This window comes from Anser cygnoides, chromosome 7 (genome assembly GCF_040182565.1).
Source record: "Anser cygnoides isolate HZ-2024a breed goose chromosome 7, Taihu_goose_T2T_genome, whole genome shotgun sequence".
In the NCBI taxonomy this organism is placed as follows: Eukaryota; Metazoa; Chordata; class Aves; order Anseriformes; family Anatidae; genus Anser; species Anser cygnoides.
In genome coordinates this window covers 22929354-22948043 of record NC_089879.1, presented here as the reverse complement: position 1 = coordinate 22948043, position 18690 = coordinate 22929354, and the positions used below count along the sequence as shown (strand labels likewise).

The following is an 18690-nucleotide window of genomic DNA, read 5'->3' as shown; positions in this document are numbered from 1 at the left end:
CAACGTAAGAAGGCTTCTACAGTACCTCTCTGTCTCTGTAAAATGCTTGAGATTGAGATGCAGTGCTTCTGCTTCCTGCCGGGCTGCCCTCTGAACCGGTGTTTTCAAAGTGAATCAAAGGCAAAAATAGCTTTTCACATCGTTCCGTGAGCCTTATTTGTCTATACTGTTCAAGGAGGAAGTTGCTCAAACCTGTATTTTTATTTTTTTTCTAGAAGAAACTTTTTCCCAGCTCGATGCTTTTTAGCAAGAATCAAGCTTTGTTTTGTTTTGATTTTTGATTTGAAGATCTGAAGAGCTGTTCTCAAATAGGAGTGTGTTCAGGGAAAAGCTGCTGTCTGTACGATGGGGCTGACACAGCTGTATGACTGTGAGTTTATGTTGTGTTCATTAATCTCAGTGGACAACGCAGCAGTGCAGTTCTGCTTGGTGGCTTTAGTGTAACAGCAGCAGTGTAACAGGGCACTGTCCAGGAGGCACTGTGAGAATAGGGAATTTAAAAAGAAGGGGATTATTAGTACGATCAAAAAATGTTTTTTCTGTTTTGTTTTTGTTTCCCTGGAAACTTCGCACACATGAGCATTTTAAAAGGAGGCATGATAATTGTTTGGAAAGGCGGTGTGTGAGAGGCTGGAATACTGTGCTTGAGCCAAGAGTAACAATTTCTGCAGTTGTTAGGGACAGCACAGGGCCTGAAAGCGAATGCAAACAGCCTATAGATTATATAGGAAAGGAAAAAAAAGGGCTGGAGGGGATATTTAGTGCGTATTATCATACCCGGCAACAGCTTGATCTTTGCAGCTGATCAGTGGACATAATTGAATAACTGTGTTAAGATAATGGGTAGGTTCCAACCTTGAGTGGCAGATAGGAGAGTAGCATTGTCAGTGGCACTCGTGAGTGGGGAAAGGCTTTTGGAAAAAGTAATTTTTCATCTCTCATTTTGTCAGACAGATGCCATTAGTGGATACATGTCAGAGAGATGGTAAAAATTTAGAACCTTGATCACAAGGCAGATCTAGAAAAGAAATAATGCTTTGTTTTGAGATTACAGAGGAACTTTCCAGATTAAAAAAATAAAAACAAAAACAAAAACACATTTGGGGAGGAAAAAAAAAAAAGGAAATAGGAATTGGAGCCATTTGCTACCTGTGTGGTATGAGAAGGGTCCACAAGAGGATACCTTGAGTGGCAGATTCAGGAGACGGAGCCTCAAGGGGCAGGGGTAGGAGCAAGGCACATAGCTGGCCTTTGGTGAGAAAATAAATGCAGAAAGAGCACGGAGCACAGTGCATCACAGTGCAGTTTGGGTTTGTTCCTGATGGAAAAGACCCATACCTGCCCTTGTTCTGAAGGGAGAGAGCTGGTGTGTCTGTGGTGGGGGCAGAAGGTCCCGGTCAGTGCAGAGAGGGCATGGGGCTGGGGTTCCTTTGGGGACAGAGGTACCGGGTACAGCCTCTGGTACGGGGCCAGCGTGGGCAGGTGGTGCAGGCTGGCACAGGGCGCTCATCTATTCCAGTAGGGCACTGAGTCTGGCCCTAGAGCTCAAATGTGTGGTGGTGTGAGGCTCTGCATGGTGTGGTAGAGATCCTCACTTGTCTATTTTCTGATTGCAATCCGGTCTTATATTCCTCTGCCATCCTGACTGTGGTCCAGGCTGCTGCTATAGGGCATGACAGATAACTCCTGATAAGCATGCTCATTGTTTCATGGGAGTAATTTACAATTTTCTAGTGAACGGCTAGGATGTCTGCACAGGAATCAAAGAGGTTTTAAAACTAAAGATTTCTGCCAGACCTTCTGCCAATTCAGAGCCTGTGTTCAGGGACAGGGTGCTTCTGCGTGGGGTTGTACATCCCTCTGCGCGGCTCTGCAGGAGCCCTCCCCGTTCAGCCTGTCTTTTGCTCCTGCTCTGCGTTAGGAACTGGATGTGTCTTTTTCCTATTAGTAATAAAAGCATTTTTACTTTATTTAGAGGAAGGTATTAGAGTGTGGTTAGTTTTTTTTGTTGTTGTTTGTTTGTTTTTAATACAACGTTTGTGACCCCAAATAGGAAGTAAACCATGTGCATGTGTATTGTAGGCCCCATAACAGTAGTTATGCAGCTTGCAGACTTTAATAACTCAAAATTGACCTAGAGAAAAGCAGGAGCAATCAGTAAGGCAGTAATAAGACCAAGCAGGGAATTTATGTAACCATGAGGAATTCAGTCCCTGTGATCTTTAGAGTATTACTCATATTAAAGAGATTTCCAGTCCTTCTGGTCTTGTGCTCCTCTGTTAACATTTGTCATTTTTCACAGTCCAACTTTTAACCATGAGCATTGTAATTTTTCCTGTGTGATAGGATTCTGTTATCCAACTATGGACAACGCCTGATGGTGTCATATATTATTTATGTGGTCTAAAAGAGAATGAGCAGCAGTGCTGTGCACCCGTAATCACACTGAGCTTTGCAGCTAGGATGAGGGTGGATACACGCTGCGACTTTCCTTAGACTCTCAGCCTTTGGCATGACAAGTTACAAATAGTTTATATTAACCTTCCCTGAACTTGATCAAAACACAGATTGCAAAACAACTTCATCTGTTACCTGCATGTCAGTGTTAAAATATGTTCTTTGCCACTGCTGCAGCCAAGTGGCCCTTTACAGTGTGTGACTTACGATTCCTTATTTGGAGGAAATTGAAGGTAAAATAATGAATTAATTGTGCATTTAATGAGGAAAATCATCCTGTGTTTGAATATGCCTTTAGTAGCCAGAAAGTAATATTGATAGCCTTACAGTAAACAAAATTTCATCTCATTTTTCTCTAGTTTCCTGTTTTATAAATCAGATGCTGTTGCATTGTTTCTAGTATTGCTGAGGAGGAATAATGTAGGTAGCATGGAGTTCCTCTCGCTTGAGATTTTTCTTCCTCTTGCTGCTTATATTTCTTTACGGGAAAGTCCTAACGAGTCATCTTATCCTGGGATGTCTGGAGAGGTTGCGCAAGTGTTCATCCTGATTAATTGGTGATGGTAATCTGGTGTGTAATCAAGAACACAGAACTAATTACTGTACATTTTGTTGTTGTTGTTTGTTTTTGTTTTGTTTTGTAGTATAAACGTACATAGATATAAAAAAATGTTTGGGTTAGAAGCAGTGAATTTTGTCAGTCTTGAAAATGAAGTTTAAGTCAGGAAAGTATTAGCACCTCCAAGAGACAACTTGTGTGCTATTGCATAGTGGTTTCCCACTGTGGAGGCACCGTTTCTCTCACCAGGAAAATGGCAGAGGTTTGCATTCGCTCAGTGCCTGGGAGGGCTGAGTTGTTTGCTTAGAGAGCCTGTAGTGCCTATGGCACTTATAAGCATCCCCTCACAATATAAATGTTTCCTAGGACTGGAAGAAATAGAACCCTTACTTTTCCAATTGTGTGCTTATTATCAGGATTTACTGTTTGCAAACAACTACTGTAGTAGTAGAGCTTCTTCAGAGAAAAAAGGACTAACTTTTTCCCAGTTTCGATTGCTGTTAAATGAGTAATGTGTTCCTAAACACACATTGTAAGAATCTGTGTATAATGGGGCCTATATGGTGCTTGTAAATTTTATGCTATGATTTCCTCTTATTAGTAGTACCATCATTATTTTTGTATTAGCTTGTCTTTTGTTTATTATAGTTGCTTTTTCTTCCTCCTTCTGTTTTCTAGGAAATTATTTTTTTAAGTAGAGTATATAGCATAATGGCGCCGTTATCTCTGCCTGATGATTCAAAGGGATAGAGCCACAAGAATAAGTAAAAACTGATTGGTATGTTTCTAGCAATGCCATATTACAAGTCTGATGACAAAATATTTCATGTAATTCCTGCCATGCCTTAATCCCAGTGGACTGCCAGAAACATTACAGAATGAATTTCCAGATTTGGTGAACCAACTGTACCATCTGTCCATAGGGACAGAGTTCCCAAGTGCAACTGTCAAATTAATTTTTCAAGAGAAGTGTGACATTGAGGAGATATAACAATTAAAATACTCCTCCTGCATTACTGAGAAGAGGTGTTGTTTTTTTGTTGTTGTTTTGTTGTTGAGGTGGTTGTGTGTTTGTTGTTTTCTTTGTTACTGTTATCAAAGGATAAACTTTTGCACTGGAGACTGGTCACTGGTGTGATTTTGTTTCTTTCACTGCTTTGTTAACAATATATCTACAGCAAGAGAGTCGTCTGAGATTTCATACAATCTTTTTTTTTTTTTTTTTTTTTTTTAAACTGTGAAAGATCTTTTTGTTAGCCAGGGCACAGTATTTTATGTTCAGGTAAAAACATAGCCATAAGAAACAAGGAAGTCTTACAAATTAATCAGGTAGCATGGAGCAAGCAGATGAATAGTGATTTCTAGTTGACTTCTGCATTAAACTATAAGCTGGAAATAAAAGTGGCTTAAAATAATAGTGCTGTGGAAAGACTTGTTGGCTGAGGTTCTGAAAACAAATAGTTGTCTTAAAATTGTCCAGTTAATGAAGACAAAAATTAGCTGTCTCTCAGTTGGTAGGACTCAGATTACTGAGTAGGACTTGAATAGTGAAGCCACCTGCTGGTCTAACTGCTCTTCAGCATGTGTAAAATGGGATGCATTGCAGGTCAAAAGAAAAGTTACAAGTCGTATACTTTAGGTCATGTTTTATATGTGTTGATTAGTACTTTTTGTGGGGTGAGTTTGAATCTCTCACAGTCTAAGTCTCTAAGTCTAAGTCTCACTGTGCTAAGCCTCCCCTTGGAAACGGCTTGAAAGAAACCAACCAACCAAGTGAAAACGTGTAACAGGTAAAACAAAGTCTCTGATTTGGTTGCTCTCAGTGGTCTTTCATCAATATGTTTCCCGAGATCATTCATATTCAAGATGGAAGCAAATCACAAAATCATAGAATATCCCGAGTTGGAAGAGACCCACAAGGATCACTGAGTCCAGGTCCTGGCTCCACACAGCATCACCCAAAATCAGACTGTGTGTCCGAGAGTGCTGTCCGAATGCTCCTTGACCTCCGGCAGCTCGGTGCCGTGCCCAGTCCCTCCCAGTGCCCAACCACCTCTGGGTGCAGAACCTTTCCCTAACACCCAGCCTGACCCTCCCCTGTCCCAGCTCCGTGCCGTTCCCTCGGGTCCTGTCGCTGTCCCCAGAGAGCAGAGCTCAGCGCCTGCCCCTCCGCTCCCCATGAGGGAGCTGCAGGCCGCCATGAGGCCTCCCCTCATCTCCTCTGCTCTGGGCTGAACAAACTGAGGGCCCTCAGCTGCTCCTCACACACCTTGCTCTCTGGGCCTTTCACCATCTTTGTTCACAGTATGATCTTGGTTGTAAAGATGCCATAGCAGTGCCGAATTCGAACTTGATTACATGAGAAGGCTCCCTGTGTCTTCCTGACAACCTGTGCCTCAAATCAGAACACACAGAAGCATAATTCCTTTGCTTTTCTAAGGTAGGAGGGTTGGAAGAAAATGAATGTTTGTTGAACGAATCACCATCTCAAACCAGTCAGTTAGAGCCCCCAATAAAGCTAGGAAAGCAAAGCTGTGTTGCAGTAACTTGGCACTTGAGGCTGGAGCTGGAATAAAATGTTAGAGCTGGACATTTTGCTCCTCTAACGCAGCACCTTTACTGCACTGATGGAGAGTGCTGTGGAATGGGTGGCCTTGGTCTTTATAAAATGCTTAAACAGTCACTAGGAGAAGAATGGGAGAAGGTGGATCCACAGGTTGTCATCAAGGAGAGAGGACATTTTGGTTCAAACTCAGCTCTAATAGATGTTTAACTACGCACGTGTGTCGTTGCCACTTTTTTGTGTGTCCTTGCAAGACTATGAATTAATTCAGGTCTTGTTTGTAATGAGCAGGTGAGCAGTAATCTATCAGTGCTTCACTACGGTGGGAATTCGTGTTATGGTGAGATTTAATTACAATAATAATGAAAATTTGCTGCCAGTCACTATGCAGGTAATGAAGGATACATGACGATGAAAGACTGGTGAAGCACAGTGAAACACATCCTCAGCTTCTAATAGTTCTAAAATAAAATTTAGTTATGTTTTTACGTTTTTCAGTAAATTTACATCCTCGAAGTAATCTTTCTAACATGTAACAAAAACCATTTCCCATTGTATAATGGGACAATAAAGGGACAGTCCAGCACAGTGGCAGCACATAACTTATAAGAATTCTTAAATAATAAAAAAAAAAAAAAATGGAGCTGTATTTCCTCCAAAATGCAACTGCTTAAACTGCTTATCTGCTTATTTTTCTACTTTCTAGCAGCATTTATGGCATAACAGGCATGGTGTTGGACTGTGGTGCGAGTAACCAGATTTGTTTTTTCAATCTCAACTTACCTGTTCATTCATCTGCTAAAGTCATTTATTGCTTCGTATATTCCACTCTGAACCTTAATTCATATTGTGAGATATTTTAGGGCTTTCTGAACACTAAGTATGAGAAAGAGGCAGTTATACCATGTTAACAAGTCTCCATTTTGTATAACTACAAACAAAAAACCCTGTGCAAAGAAGCACTAGACCCAATTAAAGACAAAATTAAGCGTGCCAGTTCACACAGTTCATTGCATTAGCCTGCCAGCATCATCACAAAGATTTTTAACTTGCTGCTCTAAGGTACTCAGCACCGCGTGATTCTCTAACCTCAGTTCTTGTAACTTAATCACTGTGGGTGATACATAAATCTAACAGATATTTCAAATACTTGCGGCACACTAGTTGTAGTTTTCAAGTACTGACTTAACTTCATTGGACTTTAAATAAATAAATTAAAGAATGCATTGGTAAATGAAAATATTGGACCATGAAGAAAGGTTTGCTTGCAAACTTTGGTATGTATCTTAGAGGAATGAATAGAGTGGTGCAATGCGTAAGCCTTAAAGGTGGTGTGTGCTCATTAACAGAGCCTTAGGAAATTGCTTAAAGAATGGGAAAGGGACCTAGAGTTCTTGGTGCTCCAGTATCTGGTTAATTTATGTATTTTTATGTTAAGTCATACAACGATTTCACTTTTTTTTCATAGTAGTTGTATTTTTCATAAGGGTCACAACTTTGAAGGGGGACACTCTTAGATATGAGGTAGAAATAATAACAGAAGATTTTCCATCACATCTATGACTATAGATGATAAAATCAACATACTGCTGCGTTTGTAAAACCAGTGTTAAAGTTAGTGTCAATGAGATAAGTTAAAAGTCGATAATTTTTTGCCATTACGTTTATCATATACATTAGCAAGTATAAATTGTTCTGTGTTCTTCTTGGCATCAATTACAGAAACTGATGAAATGAAGGCACAAATTTCACAGGAAGGATAGTTGGGAATATCTCAAAAAGAATTACCTTACCTCAGTGATTACAAGTCATAGCATGGTTATTCGTTTTTAATCCCTTTGCAATCTATCTGCAAGGCTAAATACACCTGGTCGTGCAATATTTTGTTGCTGTGTACCACTCCAAAGAGTTAGCTGTTAGCTGGGTAAATTACGGGTAAATACCAGTTAGATAACCGGTATTGTTAACTTAAATGGGTCGTTCAGCAGAAGGATGAGAGTGTGCTTGAAATCTTAAGATCCTGGTTATTCTCACAATTTTAGATTAACTTGCATTAACTGCATACAGTAGACTGCATTAGTGCATTAACTGCCTACAGTAGACTTATAGGAGACTTCTGTGATGAAACTCTTAGTGGTTATTAAGGCCTCGAAAATAATGTTGTAACATCTCTGTTTGCATGAGCACTTGCTTAGTGAAAGAATACGTACAGTTTACACACCCACATACATGTATAAACTCTTGGCATAAGGTAAAGATCTGCGTTTTGCTGTAGCTATATATGTGGCATAGTAGATGTTTAAGTGAAAGGAAAATAAAAATTCCTTTTCTAGGAATGGGATTACATTAGAATAACACTTGGGTTTTCTTTCAGAAAATAAAACTCAGTTGTGAAAGAATGGTTATCTAAAGTCATGGCTTAAACTTTCAGTTGTTTCAGTGCTGACTCTGTGACTCCAAATCTAGGGGCCTTGATTCAGAACAGTTCTAAAACTTTTTAAACAATCATGTAATTTAAGAGTATCATGACATAAAAGCATTCTAAATTTGCATTTTAATATTTAATATTAAATTTGTGCTGCTCCAAATTAGGTTCATTAACATCATCTTGAAAGGCTTTGGGAACTTGCCAAGTTAAACAACAGAAATATAATCAAATGAGGATTTTCAGAAATTGAGAAATTACGGAAGGAACCAAGGGCTCCAGATGGCTACTAGCAGTTAGCATGGACCGGAGGAATGGATGGTAATGAAATATGGCACCTCTGGGTGATGCAGCTGAAACGTAGTGATAGTAGCAGAGATCCTGCGCAAACATCAGTAAGCCCAGTGCTGGATGGGTTTCTACCGAGTGACAGCCTGCGCTTGGAACTTCCCTGAAAGCTAAAGCCGAGCTTCGGGAACCCAGTGCAAAGCGTAGCTGCATCCAAAGGAAGCCTCCAGCTTTCCCCAGCAGCTTTGGCCAGAGGCATTTGGCTGGGGAGCCGGAGGGATGGCAGCCCTGCAGGCCACGTGGCGCGGCCAGGGTGCGGCACGGAGAGCGGCTCTGGGTCGCCCTAGGCTCTGCTCTCAGACCACGTGCTCACTGGGGCCCAAGTGTATTTGTTAGAGGGCAGGATAAGGCCTTGTGGTGGGCCAGAGGTCCTTGGGTAGGCCATGAGCATGAATCCGGCCTGCAGTCCAGCCGGGAGCAAAATGGACAGGGCCAGGAGCAGGGCTGGAGGCCAGCCTCCCTCAGCGTCACTGGAGCAGGGCTGGGGAGAGCTCCAGGGGCTGGCAGGGGTCCTGGGCCCAGGGGCAGGGTGTTAGAGGGGCCTGCGTAAGGCTGGGCAGGGCCTTCAGGGGCTTAGGGTGCCCTTAGGGCTGTGAAATCCCACATCTCTAGGGGACTTCCATTCTGCTTATTTATTAATAAATTACTATGTGCTTCTTTTAAGAGGGTGTTGAACAACATCTTTCTACAGCTGAAGAAAACACAGGAGAAATAATGATTTTCAAGTGCAGTGATGCCAAAAACCACTTTGCTTTCTGTAGAAGAGAGTTTCAAGGGAAGAGTAGAGGAATGTTAAATTTCTGCTTGGAAATCCCCAGACACCAAGGGATTATTAAACACTTGGAGGCAGCTTAGATGGGAAGCCACCAGCTCTGGTAATGTGCACATAGGCTTAATTGGCAGATGTTCGAAACCAAGTGACAGCAGCAAATTAAATGTATTAATACTTGGAGAAAAATTGAGAAAGTGAAAATTTTAGTGTGACATAGACTATGTTTTGAAGTAAACCTCCTTGCTTTCTCCTTTAGTGGGATTATGTTAATGTACATTTAATATTAGTGGAAGTAGGGACCACTTTAAAAATACATTTGTTCTATTTATTACACGTGATAAAAGCCAGCAGACTGCAAAAGGAGCTGTAAATGCCTAATATCCATTTATTAGCTCAGACGCTGTTCAGTCATGCTGGTTTTTATAGTGAGGGTATGTTGATTTCCACTTAGATACAGATGACTAGAAACCTTAGTATCAGCAGCTGTAATCAAAGAGCACAGTCCCAAAGTGGCAGGAAAAACACATGGATGTACTTAAAAACTCTTTATGAAATGATTCACAAAGCACAAATATGTAATATTTAAGAAGCTAATCTCCCTAACCAACCTAGAGTGATTTTGTCAACAGGTCAGAAACAGGAGGGTAAGTGTTTCTTCACAGGGTTTTAGAAGTTTTATGGTAGAATGCTTTCTGCTCCAGGAGTTGAGGAGAGAGACGAGAAGAAAGAGCATTTTGCATTTGTAATACAGTCTCCTTGGGTAGGCGCTTCTGCATACATACTCAGTTAATAATGGTAAAAATCTTCCAACAGTCTCTTAGTGGTCTGAATAAATCAGCAGAATCTCTGAGCTTCGTGCTCTTTCTATAGGAGTTTGTCGCTCTGGATCTGTTCAGCAACTTAATGATCAGATTTTACTGTCATGGCATTGTAGCTATTTTAATAAATAATCAATACTTGATTATAATTAGGTCACATTCTACAAAAAATGGGAGCTGAAAATCAGGCTGATTTTGTAAGCTATATAGAACAAGATGACTACTAGATGAAAAAAGTATAAGCCTGTTTCCATAAGGAGAGAACTGGGAGAGGGTAAAACAGATTTTTATGAGGGCTGGGGGAGGAGAAGCTTCACTCCTATTTGGTAGGGCTGCCCTCTAGTGCACTGCAGGCTAAAGGCAGCAGATTTTTCCGTTAGTAATGGGGTTCCCTGTGCACGATAACAGGGTGTTTGCACACATGATTATGCCTGAGGAAAAAAAATATATATATGTATATATGTAAATATCTAAAATATATTAGTGCCATCTTGTGTTGCTTCTGTTTGTGTCAAGATAGCTGATGAAAAATTAACTTCTTACTGTTCATTTTTCTCTTAAGAAAAACATTTTTAAGAGAGCATGTCAAAAATTTGTTGTTTTTCAGAAAGTTTTCAGTAAGAAAATGCTCAAATCGGTCAAGTCTGTTGTGTATTGTAACGTTGCTGTTCTTTAACTAAAATTCCCTGACAGTCAGGAGCTGCAGCTGGAGTTCACGAGAGTGAGAAGGGGCCGTATCCTGATCCATCACAACTGCCTTGCACCTGGTGCCTAGCAGGAAAGAGCCGTAATCCCTGCATATTGGGCTTCTCCTTTGAGGAAGAATTTTCCAAATATCTTGTAACTGCCTTAGCAACTCTTGGTGCATTAGACTTTTGCAGGCTTTGCCGCTTGGGATGTGTTTCTGAAGCATGAGATTTTAAACAGCTGGCGATGTGCTGGAAGATGGATCTGTAGGATCCAGTGCAAAGTCATAGAGGAGTACTGGGACTGCTCTGGTTTGTGACAGCCCATCATAACCAGTGGTGACTTGGTGACCCAGGAGCTGCAGAAGTGGCTGAGCTAGCCTAGCTGCTGCTTGTTGCGTGCGGCTATACAGGTGTATGGGGTTTGTGCTGTAATTCACATGCCGTGTGTGCCATCCATGTGCACTTCGGGTGGTGATGGTGCAAAGCAGGTGGCAGTCACTTGGTCCAAATCATGCATCTCCTGGATGAATGAATGAGGAGGCAGAGCAGAGTATCGCACCCAGGTGTTACGTGTTTATATCCTTAACTTGAAGAACAAATATTAAAGGTCATTCAGTGTCACCATAAATCAAAAATCTATTATTGTCTCTGAAGCCCATTGAAGTTTACAAGTTAATTTCATGCTGGAACTGCTGTACTGCAGATATTGTTTTGCGCAGTTGTCCTGTGTTGCCCTCCCACGTCGGCAGCCGCCACCTGTCGGGGAGCACCTTCTTTGGTTTTAGTTCATAACTGCTAGTGACTGTCTTAATGGTTTTTAAATTACATATTGATTTGCTTCTTAAAGCCTTTTCTCCCCCATGCTTGTTTCTCCTCATTGGCATTCCTAGATGTATATCTTAGTTCACCAACATTTTTGTTCATCGTTTTCATATTATTTGCGGGCTGGTCAGTATTTTTGTTTCCTCAAGCCCTTTTGATAAATAACAGCCCTTCAAATCTTGTGAATGGGGTGTGTCTTGTTCAGAGTGCGAGGAAGTTGGTCAGCAAGTGGCATCACTCAGGAGCTGAGGGAGGCATCAGAGTTAATAAATGAATTTTCATCAAGAAATCTCATGATACATCTTCATTTGATTTTGAGACTACGACTGTGGATTCTTTGAAATGACAGTATTTGAGCATACCTCCCATATTGTGCTTCCTTGTTGCTTTAGATTCTTACATGTGCAAGGGAAAGGATTAAGGGCTTGTGCTGTCCTGCTTTTATGTGTTCCCCAGTGCGACCAATGTGAAACAAAGGGAAACAAAAAGTGGTGTGAGATGAGGAACTGTGGTAGGAAGAGAGCTTTGGGTTGTTATGCTTTGACTCTGACCCCGTTGTGTAAACAAAGACATGCAAAACTACAATAAATCTTCAGCTAGATGAGCAGTGACATAAAGGCAATTTTGTACTTATATATAAATATGTGGCTGCTATTACCTTACTGTCAAAATACACAGCCAAGTATTTCAAAGCAAGGTATGCAGAGAATCCATTACCTGCATTTCCCATTTGCCGTTCTGTGTGTGTTTGATAGTTAATAGCAGCCTGGATTTATATGGATGAAGCAGTGGACTGTGAAAGGTTGGAAGACACCATGGTTTGGCCACGAGGGTACGTGCAGGATTATGCCATAGTTTTTAAGAGGTAACTCCACAAAGTGGCAGTAAAAAGCAGTGTAAGATTGCCATCCCACTCCTAAGCTGTGGTTATTGATTGCATCCATAAGCCACGTACATGTCAGTGCAAAGCCGTTTTTGTGGTGTTTCAGCAGAAGCCTTCATATGTAGAGTCATCTTCAATTATGTAGCTGTGCAGGAGTATGCCACTCCACGTCCTTGGTCTCTAGTCATGGCAAGGCCCAGTACTTTCTCTAAAATGTTGTATTTTTGCCCCAAATCCCTCTCATCAAAGCCTGAAAACTGCATCTCTGCGTGCATCTGGGGAGTCCTCCATGCAGACCACTTCTCAATGTGAAGTCTGGCGTGGTGCAGAAAAACAAACTGGGAGGACTGATGGCAGGGGCATGGGGGATCATGCCTGTGATCTTGAACTGTTTTTTTAAAAAATGTGGAGTTTGGTTTCTTTCTATACTCTAACAGAATCAGATGTAGACTGTATTCCATCCTCGATGTTGGTGCTTTTAGTTGGTTTTAGCTGGTGCAATAGTTTCTCTTTGTGACCTTTCTGATGCCTTTAAGTGCCCGTAATATGTGAAGAGAAATGATACCGCTTGAAGGAGATGAAAATACGAGGAGGAAATGAATTTCTCCAACACGCCTGTAACAAAACCACTACTTCCTGCATGGGAAATAGCCCAGAAGGGTCATCTTTTTCCTCCTGCCACTGAACAAAGACTTCTAGAATAAAGAAAGCATTATAACCGATAATGCACTTCCCATGCCATCTGCGTGTTCCACGTGTATGCCTTCTGCCTGCAGAAGTTTCCTTTCTGCTTCTGGCAGTTATTTGTCAGAGGCATTGTGATGAGCATATGAGACTTGATCACCTGTCTGTTAAGTCAGTCTTGCTCTCTCTGAAGTGTATTTATTGCAGCTGTGTGATGGAAAGACATAATTCTTGTGAGGAACTTTCATTGTGATAAAAGCGAGAACATGTAGGTTTGAGTTCTGCTGTATAAAACAAGTAGCTGCTTTAGGGGTTGGGAAGAGAGAAGCCAGGAAGAAAAGCACGTGGAGCTGCTCTGTTTAGGTATGGTTGAAGTATTTGGTGTCTGGTTGCTTGGCTTGGGTAAGGTTTATGAGGCACAATCATGCATAAAGCTCCGCTCAGAGGAGAAGTAAGTTAGGACAGGAAGCCTTCTGCTTTTCTACTTTGTGCTACACTTTGTATTCGTGTATATTGTGTGTTGATCCATGTATCTTGAAAAACAGGTGTAGGAATTAGAATGACTTAGTCATTTTTCTATAGCAGAGCATGTAGTGTATCATCTTTCAACAGGATTAGGCTTTCCAGTACTGTAAGTTGCAGACTTTCGGGTGCTCAGTTGCACAGAAAATAACAAAAACATCACATGGTGATTCCCCCAGAATGAGCAAGCAGCAGAGTGCAATCTGCTGCTGCTGTGCCAAGGAGCAAAGAGTAGACATGGCTGTGGCTGTGCAGGTGCAGAGAGAGATGTTTTTTAAAAAAGGCTGAGCTATTCCAGAAAATGCTAAGTCATTGTAAGTACCACACCGGTTGTTGGTTCAGATGGAGTCTTCATGCGGAAAGACAGAACCTGTCTTCTCTGTGACAGTGTGGTCTGTAAAAGGTTGGACCTCTCACTGAAAAACTTGAGGGCCTACAAAACAAAACACTTCCAAATACTGGGATTTATGCAGCGGTAGTGCCTGTGCATGCATCATTGTATGACGCTCCTCAGACAATACTCAAGATTATTTTTTATGTGCCACCTTTTGCTGCTGGTTTTCTGTACGCAGAGCTACTTGGTGTCAGCTTCAAATGAATAAACTCTGCATCTTTTCTTTGAGGTAGAATGGGCTGTGAATGGAGCCTGACGGGGGAGATTGCTGTGTGATGTTGGCTTCTTTGCCACTGAGCTGCACTGCTCTGGAGTGGAGTTTCAGGGAGCAAAGCAGAACAAAGGATGGCTTATTTTACAAACATGGTGTCACTTTGAAGAGTCCAGGGGAGCAGAATTGTTTATGTAAATTATTCCTTGGTTTTACGTTCTTAATTGAAGTAAATTATCTTCTTGCAAACAGGTCAAGAATTTGAAAGAAAAAGATTCAATGCCTGTAATTCCATACAGAAATGCTAATCTGTTTGAATGTGAATGTTTTTCCAAATTCTATTCTTTTGAATGCTCTCCTAGTTTGAATTGCCTAGTTGTTGCTTTTTATTTTAATTTGATGGTCCAATTGTCTCTTTGAAAAACTGAAAATCGGTGAAAACACATTTCCAATGCATTGAAGGCTTGAATTGCAGACCTTTCAGCAGAACATAACGCATTAATTTTTCAGGTCTGTATTACATGGGTTTGTAACAGTGATTTCTTCATAGATGTTTATTACCTCTGATGAGATATGTATGAATGTTTTAAATGCTAATGTAGCGCACAGGCCAGCATCAGCATGTAGGATTTGCAGCATGAAGATCTGTAACAACAGGTAGAAGCATCTGTGTGTAAATACTGAGTAGCTGTGTTTGTGTGGGTAGCCCAGCAGGTGGGTGGCACCTGTGTTCTGCTTTAAGGCAGGGGAGGAAGTCTCCTTTTCCTTTGTGGATCAGTAAAGTCACTCCTCTGTGCTGAAGGCATATCGTGCCTCTTACTTGTTCTGGATTTTCTCTGTAGCAGGGAAAACCAAAATCTGCTATCCATCTGTGCAAAACTGGACGTAGTAGTACACAAAAATGAATAAATCTGTTCTCAGAAGAATTCATGCTAGGAAGGTGGCTCTACAGAAGAAACTGAAATAGTTTTATTATAAGAATAAACATTGTGATTTAAAGATATGTGTTTAATTTTTTTATTTTTAAAGAACACACGTGTTTTCTGGGCCTCACTGTGAGAGAACATTGGCAAAAATGAATTCCTGACAACTTAGGGTGGGAACAATGAATGAGTTTCTGGAACAGCCAGTGGTGGTGGCTGAGTTTCTAAATTTCCACAGCCCCTGGTGCGTGGGGTGAACACGTCGGTGAAAGCAGCGTGTATCTCTCTGCTCGCTTCTACCTTGGTGCAAGCTGGCGCAGTGCGTGTGGGCTGCAGGTCCTCCAGTCCCACCCAGCCTGGTGTTTGGCAGGGGTTCTCTATCGCACATGGATGCACCCATGAATGTATGCACACACACAGCTGTGTGCACGTCTATAGGTGCCGAGGTATACTTAGGTGCATGCATACGTGTTATTGTGACAATGGCATTGGGCTTAACCCAAGCCTTTGAAGCTGGTTTTTGACAGCATATGCATCTGTCTGCAGAACAACGTATTAGGCTCTTGTGAAGTGTTGATATTAATCTGATGTTATGTTTTCCCTTCATTTATTGCATATTAGAGGTAACGCACACTGTCAAGCAACAGCAAGCTCATTCATTTTAGGAAATTAGCAAAGCCACGTTGTGGCCCACTGCTTGAGAAACAGCTGTCATGGAAATCTCTGCTTTGTTTACTTGTGAGACTGTGTGTTTTTCTGCAGAATTCCCTTCTGTTAATCTGTCTCATATGAATATGTTGTTTTGAAACTTTGGCATCTTCCCCTTCTGTGCTAGTTTTGTTTGGTGGTAATGGAATTGAGAGCCAAGAGGGACTCTGAATGGCAAATAGGTTTCCTAATTAAGAGGGAGTGATTGGGTAGAATTTGAAAGATTAGTTGTGAATGTGTCTATACTTTTGTTTAAACTTCAGCACTAAACTCTTAATTATGTTTTGCAGGATATGAATGATTACTCGCCGGTATTTAGCAAAAAGCTCTACAGGGGAATGGTTGCTCCTGATGCAGTCAAGGGCACCGTTATCACTACCGTTTCAGCTGAGGATCAAGATCCTCCGGTAAGCAAAAAGGTTCTATTAATACTCTGCACCCAAGAGGGAGAAATCTTTAACCCCCATAAGCGACCTAACACTCTCAACAACAAAGGTGATTATTATGAGTTTCACAGAGCAGTAACTCATATATTTTTTGTCAGCCTTTTTGGACAGAGGCTGCGTGTAAAACAATGGTTTCTGAAGCTGGCACATAAGTGATACAGCTCCTTTCTGACAGGAAGAGGTTTGAAAACCACTTCATTCAACTTCTCAGTGTCAGATGAATTACAGGAATAGGAAAGAACGGATGTCATGGTTGTCTTTTGTACAATTGTGCAGCTTAACAGGGAAACAAAATACAGCTTTTTAAGATTGTTACCTTGATTTGCAGTCATTGTGCATTCCTAGTCTGAGACATCATAGGGTCATGGGGATGAGGAACTGCACAGCCCACCAGCTGGTTTTATTGGATATGTAGTATTTGAACAGACTGGTGTTGTTTTGGGGATAAAGTTTATTTTTGCCACTGACTTTTATCACTGTTCCCTAGTGAAGCACTTGATTGACAGAACTGAACACATATTTTTGACTTGTTAGCTCTTCTGAAGGGTAATATCAGTTTTTATAATCAGAGGTTGATGAACATTGGTGACCAGATGATACACTGAGGACAATAAAAGCCCAAGATGTTCTGCCAGCCAGGTTTAATTTTTAATTGTTAGTGTTTGGCATATTAAGGAGAGTAATCCTCAGGGAGAAGTGTTCAGAGTGAATGTGCCATGCACATTAAAAGATGATGGCAGTGCTTTGATACAAATCAACTGTAGCTTAGCTAAATATGTTTCGTAGTACTTTATTTACCACTCAAGGACAGAAATGCTGAAGCAGTGTTTCTGTAAAGACAGTCCTGCTATCCCTTTGTAAAAAGTCCTAACACAATGGTAAGTAAATTCACTGCAGGTGGTGTCTATCAGCTGCATATTACTGAACCTGATGATATTAAAGTAGTTAATATTTGCTGAAGATCTGGACTATTGTTTGTCTAAAATATATATAAGAATATGATATCAACCTGTAGGTCAAAAATAGCAATTGTTATCACTAAATAGTTTTACAGTGTACTTGAGGAATGCAGCAGCAGAGGACATACACGTTATTTCAGCAGTAGACGAAATGGAGAGCTGTGTCTTAAATGGCCAGTGTTGGGCAATTTCCAGGGGAACATTAAGAGAAGGAAGCATTAATTTCTCCATGGAAGTAGTCTTCCAGGCCATGACGCTGCTGTGAAGGTAACAAGCCTCAGCACCCATGAAGATCATGGACATGTATGATAAAGCTTGGGTTTTGAGGATCTTAGTTTTGCTTTAGGCACTGCAGTTACACTCAGTTCCACACATCACCCAGTTCCATTTTGGATTGTAACCTTTATGCGTGAGCAAAGGGAAGTATCTCTAGTAGCCTTGTAGAAATCTACAGAGTAGAAATTCCTGCTCTAGCTATTCACAGAGTTTGGTAAGTGTTCATATTTTTGTGGCTTGTATACGCTCTTGCTGCACCTTTTGCTCCCTTTTTGCTCTGTGGAACTACAGTACTTTTGTCTGATTTTTTTCACTGTTCCTTGGGGATCTCCAGGCCAAGGTGTCCACCATCATCTTAATCATTGTTTAAAACTGAAACTTACAGTGAAAATTAGAGTTGATGGCTCAGATTTTATTTGCTGGGAAATAATTTTAAATTGATTTAAGATAATATCCTGTAACTATGTGATCTAAACTAAGCTTTGATTGTACTTTCTGAATGTTTTTTTTACTGGCAAGTTTCATATATGTCTTATTCTTCCATATATTTGGTGCAGTAACATGGGTGCAGAATTTCTGGGTGGCATTAGAAGCCAGCAGGGTTTATGTTGACACTATATGGCACAAAGGTATTACCTTATTTTGCCAACATTTCTTCCTGAATAATAATGCACTCTGTTACCGTAGCACTACCATCAAATTAGTAAGCTTTGCCTTCATAAACATGGGTCTGAATTGCATTCAGCATTTCAGGGAGTTCAGCGGATGGGTGTTAGCTGGAGAAAATTCTCTGTTGCTCTCCCTAGGAATGAGTTGGAAACCAGGCAGGTAGGAAACTCTGTTTTCGTTAAAGAACTTTCATCCTCATCAGTTAGCAGCAAATAATTCAACAGGAAACACTGCCCATATCACAAGTGGAGCTGCTTTAGAGTGATCTGCCAGTGGAGAGGGGGGAAAACTTGCTTTCCATGACTGTTGAAAGAGCTTTTCTTTTTTTTTTTTGACAGTCAAAATCAGCCAGTGATAAAGTTCTAAATCCATCAGTAACACTTCTATAGACCTGGCTCTGCCTGTAGCATCAGTACGCATTTGTCCTAGCAGGTTATCTCACTGACCTCTGAGAAAAGCATACAGAAAAGGATGCTAAGGATCAGTGAAATAGGACAAAAATCAGGATTTCTCTTTCATGGAATTAGTGGAAATTTCAACACAAATGAGTTATTGGGATATA

The 18690-nt window shown here is 41.0% G+C and overlaps 1 protein-coding gene across 20 annotated transcripts in view; it reads left to right on the top strand.

The window, feature by feature from the left end:
- The window catches only part of PCDH15 (protocadherin related 15), a 738695-nt gene that overhangs the window by 615955 nt on the left and 104050 nt on the right, over positions 1-18690 (top strand). For all 20 annotated transcript variants that reach the window (XM_067000244.1, XM_067000234.1, XM_067000238.1 and 17 more), the window contains one exon: positions 16069-16185. In XM_067000244.1, the coding sequence (XP_066856345.1) occupies positions 16069-16185 (117 nt within the window). The remainder of the gene's footprint in view (positions 1-16068; positions 16186-18690) is intronic.